This window comes from Bufo bufo, chromosome 6, assembly GCF_905171765.1.
Source record: "Bufo bufo chromosome 6, aBufBuf1.1, whole genome shotgun sequence".
In the NCBI taxonomy this organism is placed as follows: Eukaryota; Metazoa; Chordata; class Amphibia; order Anura; family Bufonidae; genus Bufo; species Bufo bufo.
Window position 1 is genome coordinate 65,749,612 of NC_053394.1, and position 9,788 is coordinate 65,759,399.

The following is a 9,788-nucleotide window of genomic DNA, read 5'->3' on the forward strand; positions in this document are numbered from 1 at the left end:
TATGGGTTAATTGGTGAATACTAGGGAACTGTCAGAATAATACCCTTAGGTTTAGCCCAAAATCAAGACAGGTCGTTGATACTATGGTTCCACACCCACTGAATGTAACAGTCAATAAGTGTGATGATAAAAAAATAGTGCAGGAAATTATTAATATTGTATTTATTAATTGGCACATATGTGTAGAACCACTCATCACAATGGAGGTTTTTTTAATAAGTCAATTTGCTCTTAAATTTTACAAATGCACTTTTAATTTCCTGGTTTTTTAAACTGTAAATAATCGGGTTTAGAACAGGAACTAAAACAGCATAAAGAAGAGAAATAAACTTGTCTTGTTTGGGGGTATAACTTGTTGTAGGTCTCATGTACAAGCAGATGATTGTCCCATAGAATATGACAACACATGTTAGGTGGGAGGAACAGGTGGAGAATGCTTTCCGTCGACCTTCTGAAGATTTTATCTTCACAATGGTGGAAATAATAAATATATATGAAACCAATGTAAGCACAAAAGCAGATGATAAAATTAATGATCCTTCAAGGTAATTAATCAATTCCACCTCTGAGGTATCACTGCAGGAAATTTTTAACAGTGGAATAACATCACAGAAGAAGTGGTCAATAATGTGGGATGCACAAAAAGACAGCCTAGATATAAGTACCGCATGACCACTAGGGTCCAAAAATCCAACACTCCATGCAGTAACTGCAAAACCAGCTAAATGTTTTGGACTCATTAGAGTCATATAATGTAGTGGGTGACAAATGGCCACATAGCGGTCATATGCCATGGCTGCCAGCAAGAGGACTTCAGCACAAGCCATAGCTAAAAACAAATACATCTGATATATACAACCCCAAAATGAGATTGTATTATTCTTAGTGATGAACATATGTAGAAGTTTAGGGAGAATACAGGAGGTATAAACTATATCCATGATTGAGAGATTCATCAAGAAAATGTACATAGGAGTATGAAGGTGGGAATTCAGACAAATAGCCCAAAAAATGCTAGCATTTCCAACAATAATGATAACATAAATCAACAGGAATATAATGAAGCCTAGGTATCGCAGCTTGGTGGCATTAGATAAGCCTTCGATAAAGAAATCAATTTCAATAAAGTTGAGAGAAGTATCATTCTGGTAAGTGACCATTTCTGGGATACACAGAGCTCTGAAATGTAAATTTTGATCACTTTAAACAGCACATGAATTGCAGTTTTTTTTTATATTTCATTGAAATATTTAAAAATATTTATAGCTGATTGAATAGATGTGGCACGATCTAAATGTATTTTTGTTATGTTTGAAAAGAATTGAGATAATAACACTGAGCTAGACTTGCTTCAAATAATCATCATTATAAACTAGGTTTAGTACATATCATGCAGGGCAATAAAAGAGCTCACAAGTATGCTTGGTGATACAATGCTTGATCCTATTAACTGGGATAATTTGGTATTATTCAGCCATCAGCCTCCTGTACCACTTGTCCGAGAACTCATTTAACACTAATCTATGTTAAGATGATTGGCAATTCCACCAACTTATACATCTGCATTAGAGACAACTGAATAAATTCATTAGAATCTAAATTAGACCTGAATTGGTACCAGAATCGAATTTCTTAAGCTCTACCATGAGGTACAATGCATTTATAACTAAATAAATATTTGCTCTTTTAAATTGGCTTCCACACTCAGACTTTGAGCAGGCCACTCTGGTTAGCAGAGTCTTTGGAACTCCCAGGTCTCTACCTTTTAACCCCTATGCAGGGATCTGGAATCCAGTGCTGTGAGTTCCCTGGTTGTTTCTGCAGAGTAGATGCCGACCAGATGAGCAAGCTGATACTGTAGTGCACAGAAGCCAAAAATGAAGCCTAGAGAAAACTGGAAAGTTACAGAATACATCAAGCCAATAAGGATTCAATCCCAGACATAATATAGCGGTAAGGCTGGTAAATTATCACATCTCCTTAACGCATGATCACATACAGTATATGTATGTCATTATGCTTAAGGGGTTGTATGGATCGGGCTGCAGAGCTGAGCCCACTCCACACAAGGTGGGTGCCGGCTGTATAATACAGAAAGCAACCAACTGCAATGACCAGGATCGGCAATGCTGTCAAGCCAGATAATTTAACACCTCATTGGTGCTGTTAATAGCAAGTGTAACATCTGTGGGGATAGGCAGAGGGAGGGGGCACCATCTACCTTCCAATCAGAGCCCCTGCAGGGAAACTACACTCTAATCGGTTACCATAACAGCCTGGGTCCTTCTGAAGGTTCCCAGTCCTATCTGCCTAACAGTGCCTATAACGCTGTGCATGAGGCAAGCAGAGCAGGCAGCATCTCAGAATCCGTTAGACCTCAATGTTATTCTATTGTGGTCTGTGGGACAAGCGATCAGAAAACCTCACGTTCCAGTCCACTAAGGGGAATAAAAGTAACTTTCCCAATTTTACATAGAGAAATAAATAAAAAATAAGAAATAAACATAACAAGTTTCCCAATTTTTTGTACACTTTCTCTCCCCCCCCCCCAAAAAAAATTACTAAATGTGATCAAAAAGCACATATCCAAAAATGGTACTAATAAAAACTACAGTTGGCCCCCCAAAAAACAAGTTCTCTCACATAGCTCGGTAGACGAATTTGGTATCGCCATAATCGTATTGACCAGCAAAATAAGGATGTTATGTCATTTTTGTACAGTCGACGGTGTTATAGCAAAGTCCAAAAAACATTGGCAGAGTTGAGTATTTTATTTTTTTTTTCAATTTCATCCCCAAAACAATTGTGTCCCATTTTGCAATACCAGACATAGTAAATTAAATGGTGCCATTAAAAAATACAACTTGTGCCACAACAAAATAAGCCCTCATATGGATATGTGAATGGAAAATTAAAAGTCTATGGTTTTTGGAACGTGGGGAAGAAAAAAGAAAAAGAAAAAATGCTAATGGAGCAGGTCCTTAAAAGGGGATAGATAGATAGATAGATAGATAGATAGATAGATAGATAGATAGATAGATAGACACAATGTTAATTCATTATTGACATGTCCTCAGATACCTGCAGTTTGCCAATTTTGCTCAGATCACATAGGATAGATGTCTGCCAAAAGAGATTCCAGTGCTAGAAAGTAATCCAAAATAATAATGCTACAGTGACACCGATTTATTATTCCATTTTCACTTAAGGATGAATTTCTGTTCTCAATCCATGTAGAAAGGAACATTTCTGCTAACATAATTTAAGTTGTTGGCCACTTTCTGGCTACTTGTGACCAATGTGTATGTAAGATGACTATATTGTAACTGCTAACATAGCCATTGTTGATATTCTGTGCTGTTTGCTATATTTCATAAGCCATATCCCCTTGAATCTTCTATGCTGTCAACACAGAGGTCCTGTCCATAAGACGTCTGCTGATGGAGAGTAATGTGACCAGGCAAAAATCACCTCCATGTGGTGTTTTTTCTATTCAAACTGACTGCACCTGCACTAAATTCCCACCATTTCAAGATCAGACTGCAGGTGAACAGAGGAGACATCACATGGAGCTGATTTGCCTGATCACATGACCCTCCATCAGCAGCCATTTTATGGACAAGACACCTGTATGGACAGCACAAAAGACTTGGCAAACAAGGAGGTATACCTTATGAAATATAGAAAACGGCATAAAATTTCAACAAAGGCCATATTAGTACCATATAATCATCTTACACACACATTTAAAGTATTTAAAGTGCTAGCACATTACTTCATGAAAGTGTTGGTTTCTGGCAGACTCGTCATTAGTAGGTTTTTGCTCAGCAATGGTACCCTCTGCCAGTGTAGTGCAGGGAAAGGCAATGCTGCTCCTTTCGAAGGAAGTTTGTCATCTGGAAATCCACCGTTTAACAAGGCACAATGCCTTGAAGGGATAAGCTCAGTTGAATGAAATGAGAACAAAGCCAGGTTCCTGCATAGTCATCGCTCCATGGCTCCTGGGATGGCAAAGAAAACAGGGGAAGCAGGAGAGCACAGAGTGATGTGCCCACCCTGTGCTCATCTGCATATGGATGAAAAGTACTTTTTCTCTGGAATGAAGCAACGGATTGACCGACAATTGAACAGATTATTGCTAACCAGCATTACTAGTAACGCTGGTTAGTGATGATATGGCGGTGTAAATGCACCGCTGATTACCCAATGAACGAGCGAAACACTCATTCATAGGGTAATTGTATATTTTGTTCAGCACAAAAGATGATTGTTTCCCAGTTGCAGATCGTGCTGTGTAACCACACTCTGCTGCCGGGAAACAACGAGACGGTATGGGGAAGAGCGATGGCATTAGTGAACGCTCCTCCCCATACTCCGGAGAAGCTGGAGGAGATTGCTGCATTCCTTCCCAACAATTTGCTAGATCGTCGCCCCGTGTAAAGGGACCATTATCATTACATTCAGCCGAGCCTGGTTTAACTGTGAATTTCCCTTTATATGTAAATGGGTCTGTGCTGCTCTAAACTGCGAATTAGGGTTCATTCACACGACCGTATGAATGAGTCCGCATCCGTTCCACAATTTTGCGGAATGGGTGCGGACCCATTCATTTCAATTCCATTCTGCAGCCCTGCAGAAAATATTGAGCAATTGCAGACAAGAATAGGCTTTTTCTATGATAGAGGCGGCAATGTGCGGTCCGCATATTGCAGAAGGCACACGGGTCGGTATCCGATGTGACTGATGTGCTATGAAAAACTGTGAGGAAACAGAGAGTGGTCCTTAATTCTGAGGACTGGCTGAGGTTTTAGCAGTGGGACTTTCAACAATTAGAAAGGGATGACACAATGCAATATTTTATCACTTGTTTTGATGAGGAATCCCCTTTACAGAAATCCCTTGCTGTTTCTGCAGAATCAATATTAAAATTTTTACAATGTTAACTAAAATTTAGACTAAATCTGCTTGCAATTCTGTATGTAATGAAGACAACAAGGAATAAATAAATATCACTAGCTGCTAAATATTTTAAAAATGACCTATTTGAGATTGATCATATGCAGGCTTAAATAATCATTTTGAGAACCCTCCATAAATGTATGAGTTCTTTTGCTGATTATCTATGTTTTTCTTCTAAAACACATATTCAAATAAAAGTATATATTTTTAAATTGTAATACTCACAAAATTAAAAAATAAAACATACACTGTAAGATATTTGATGTTTCCATATTGGCAATTTGCTCTGTAAAACTTACCAGAGTCTCAAATACTGCTAAGATAATTACAAGATTAATGATAGAGATGGCATCCTCCAGAGTCACTGTGAAGACTCGTACACTGTATAAGGCATCTTATTTATATTTAAAGGTTTGACTGACGTTTTCTGACAATGTGCCAATTGTTTAGTTAATTACATCAGTTTTCATCTTGTTTGCATGTGATGTGATGAAACTTTTAGACGGTTTTAGAATTGATAACATATTATCACATAAACCTACTATAACTTAAAGGGAATGTGTTATCAGAAAATGAACTATTGTTTAAATTTCATAGGATATGGATACCTTTCTTAAAAAAAAAAAAAATGTTTACACTAATTAATTTATTATATGGAGAATATCATTTTTCCAATTGGTTGTATTTATTTTTCTTTTATTGTTTTGCTTCCTATACACAGCAGGCTGCTCTCAGTAATTTTACAGAGAATCCGTCAAAAAATGCACATATTAGGCATATTTGTGTCCATAACAACCTGCTCTATAAAAATAGAATATGATCCAACCCGTCTGGTGAACACCATAAAAAATAATAAAAAATGTGCCTAAAAAGCCCCCCAAAAATATGAGTGAAAAGAAAAACACTTTATTCACCCCTGTGGTCGCAACTAGGGATGAGCGACTTTGTGTTTCAAGTTTGGCGTACAAGGTTCAGGTTCGGGTTATGTAAGAATTCCGTTATGGATTCTGCTAGCACGGACCATAACTAAGGGTCCATTCACACGTCCGCATAATGGGTCCGCATCCGTTCGGCAATTTTGTGGAAAGGGTGCGTACCCATTCATTTTCAATGTGGCCGCAAAAGATGCAAATAGCACACCATGTGCTGTCCGCATCCGTACTTCCATTCCACGGCCCCGCAAAAAAAAAATAGAGCATGTCCTATTCTTGTCCTCAGCCATGGACAAGAATAGGCATTTCTATCATAGTGCCGGCCATGTGCGGTCTGCAAAATATGGAACGCACATGGCCGGTGTCCGTGTTTTGCGGATACGCAATTTGCGGACCGCAAAACAGTTGCGGACGTGTAAATGAACTTATGGTCCGTGGTAGCGAAATCCATAGCAGAATTCTTAGATAACCTGAACCTTGTATGCCGAACTTGAAACACAAGTTCACTCAACACTAGTCGCAATGTTTTAGCTCATATGAAAGGCTCTGTGAATGAGCTGAAGACATTGCAACCACAGTGGTGAATAAAGTGTTTGAGAGTGCGGACATTTTTTTCTTAATATATACATATATATTGTGACACAGCGAGGGGTTTTGTCTGGGAAGGCAGGTATTTTCCTCCCAACATGTGCGGCTGGGCTGGTTTCCAGCCAGGTGAGGTCAAATACCGGACAGGAGTTTAAGTGCCGGAGTCTCTACGTTGGGATCTGAGATTTTGTGCTGGACTGGAGGGCTGAGACCCATGTGCAGGGGGAACAGGCCCCCTAAAGTCTGCTGTGGACTACTGGAGGCAAAACTGCTGACAAGGTGACTCGTGCAATATGAACTTTCCATTGTGTGTGAATTAACACCAAAGACTGCAAAGTGACGTGTTGTTTTATGCAACTGCCGCAAGTGTGAATAAACACTGAAGTTTGAGTTAAGAACTTGTATTTTACCCTATCTACCAGAGCGAAAACCCACAATTGGTGGAGGATGCGTGCAAGCGCAGTGAGGCTGGCGTGAAGGCAGAAATATATCTATTTCTTTTTTCCGGGCATGGATGTATGTCTTACATCAAACCAGCGAGATTACGACCCATGTCCCTCAACAAAATGGAAGCTGTCCTGAAAGCCCCCATGGAGGCTAACCTTCAGCAGCGGTAGGCTAATAAGCAGCAGCCAGAAACAAACCAGCTGCTGTTACAACATGTGATGGCTTTACAGGTGGCAGGAGCATCCCAGAGCGTCCACGATGCCCAGATAGCGGTCCGTGCAGCAATCCCTAAGATAACCCCCTCAGATGACGTCGAAATCTATCTGGCGGTGTTCGAAAAGGTGGCCGTGAGGGAGAAGCTACCCCAAGATCAATGGACTAAGGTCATCGCTCCGTTTCTGGCATCTGGATCCCAGCAGATGTATTTCGACTTACCTGACGATCAAGCGGCCGATTACCCAACAGTAAAGGGTGAGATTCTGGCAAGACTGGGGGTGAATGTGTTGATCCGGGCCCAGCGGGTGCATCAGTGAGAGTTTAACCCGGCTGAATCCACGAGACCTCAGTATTATGATCTATTACACCTGTTGAAAAAATGTCTGCAGACTGACGTGCTGAGTTCCACTGCTATGCTGGGCCATCTGTTGGCTGATGTTTTCTGGAGGGCTTTGTCATACCCTCTCCAGCACTGGATCGGCCAGGTGTCTCCTGGTAATGCCCTTGAGATGGTGGACCTGGTGGAATGCTATGAGGCTACCAGGAATCTACAGGGGGGTTCTTGTGGGAGGGGGGCAGTCAAATCCCGGAAATCTCCACCCCAGGCCTGGCGACTTGTGCCAACAAAACCTGCCCGGGATGTACCCACTAAGGATCCTGCTCCAATAGTCTGCTGGCCATGTAAGGGCTGACTGTCCCTGTCAGGGTGAGCCCGTGGACACTAACTATGGCTACCGCCACTCATTATATGCCAGGAAGCTGTGTGCCTCCGGTACCCCAGAGACTATAGACAACAACCACTTCTGCGAGCAGGAAGTAGGAAACACTCTGGCGGTGGTGTTACTAGACTCAGGGAGTCTGGTGTTTCTGGTAAGGGCTACACTGGTATGGCCTGCTGAGTATACTGGCTGGAAAGTCGGGGTAATGTATATTCATGGAGACTTAAAAGACTACCCCACCGCTATGGTGTCTCTATCCACGGTTGCCAGCAGGTGGGCCCACGAGGCGTCCGTCGCCACCAATCTACACTATGAACTAATAATAGGGAGAGACTTCTCGGGCTTCCCGGCACTGTGGCCTGCTACGAGAATTACCAATACCCATTAGACAGGAGTAACCCTAGCAGAGTGGCCCTACTCAGGGGGAAGACCAGAATCCTGGGAACCTGAGACCGAAGGGCCAGCGGTAGGGGTGACTGCCACTTCAGTGGAAGAGGGGGAGACAACCCCGCTAAATGTGATGGTGGGAGGCATGGAGGATTTGCCACCGGGTCCTGAATTGGCAGACTTCAATGTCTTCAGGGATAATTTTGGTACTGCCCAACATCGGGACCCAACCCTATCGCGAGCCTGGGAAAATGTGTTAATAGTAGATGGTGAACCACAACAACCTGTCAGTGGAGTCAGTGTTTCCCCGTTTTGTGGTTCATCAGGATTTGTTGTATCGGGTAAACCAACTACGGGGTGAGCCTATTGAACAGTTGGTGGTCCCCAAGGCTTATCACAAATTCATGTTAGATCTAGCCCACTAACACGTTCTCGGGGGTCACCTGGGGCTGCAGAAAACTCAAGCTCGTATTCTACAGCAGTTTTATTGGCCCAGCATATTCAGAGAGGTGGAAGAGTTTTGTAAATCTTGCCCGACCTGCGAGATAACTAGCCCCCAGCCACATACCTGTAGTCCCCTAGTACTTCTCCCGATTATCGAGGTACTGTTTAGCTGAGTAGCTATGGATCTCATAGGCCCAGTACCGAAGTCCACCATAGGGCATCAACACATCTTAGTCATCCTAGACTACACCGCTCGGTACTCAGAGGCGGAGCCACTGTGATATACCGTGGCCAAACTCATAGCTAAAGAGTTAATGGAAAGGTTTTCCCGAGTAGGACTACCTAAAGAGGTTCTAACCGACCAGGGGACCCCTTTTATGTCCAAGGTGATGAGGGAACTCTGTAAGTTTCTGCACATAAAATAACTACGGACGTCTGTTTACCATCCGTAAATGGACGGTCTGGTAGAAAGGTTCAACCAAACATTAAAAAATATGTTGAAAAGGGTAATATCTAAAGATGGGAAGCACTGGGACCTCCTTCTGCCCTATCTCATGTTTTCAGTGCGAGAGGTACCCCAGGCCTCTACTGGGTTCTTGCCCTTTGAACTGCTATATGGCAGACACCCTCGCGGTCTCTTGGACGTGGCCAAAGAGGCGTGGGAACAACAACCCACTCAACATAAAAGAATCATTGAGTAGGTTACCCAGATGAAAGATCGGATCTTGTTAGGGAGCATATGGAGGCAGCTCAACGAGCCCAGAGTCGGGTCTATAATCGGCAGGCTCAGGTATGGATCTTTAACCCGGGTGATCGGGTTTTGGTTCTGGTGCCGACCATGGACAGTAAATTTCTGGCTAGGTGGCAGGGGCCCTATGAGGTACTCGAGAAAATTGGAGATGTAAACTACAAGGTACACCAGCCAGGGCGGTGAAAGCTGGAGCAGGTTTACCAGGTGAATTTACTGAAACCATGGAAAGATAGGTAAACCTGTACTCAAGACAGTCCACAGCCGTTTTTTTTTAGGAGAAGTAGTTCCAGCCCCTCTGTCTGATGCAAGAGAAGCGGCTGCCACAGTTACAATTGCTGACAGCCT

General features: G+C 42.4%; 1 protein-coding gene across 1 annotated transcript; it reads right to left on the reverse strand.

Annotated features, from left to right (window-relative positions):
- Positions 1 to 212: 212 nt before the first annotated feature.
- On the reverse strand, positions 213 to 1,058 carry LOC121005512 (olfactory receptor 1019-like). The gene has a single exon (XM_040438280.1). The coding sequence runs from the start codon at positions 969 to 971 to the stop codon at positions 213 to 215; it is 759 nt and encodes a 252-aa protein (XP_040294214.1). The 5' UTR covers positions 972 to 1,058.
- Positions 1,059 to 9,788: the final 8,730 nt, after the last annotated feature.

Coding starts and splice junctions, on each gene's coding strand:
- LOC121005512 (XM_040438280.1), bottom strand. CDS start 971: ATGTACATTTTCTTGATGAATCTCTCAATCATGGATATAGTTTATACC.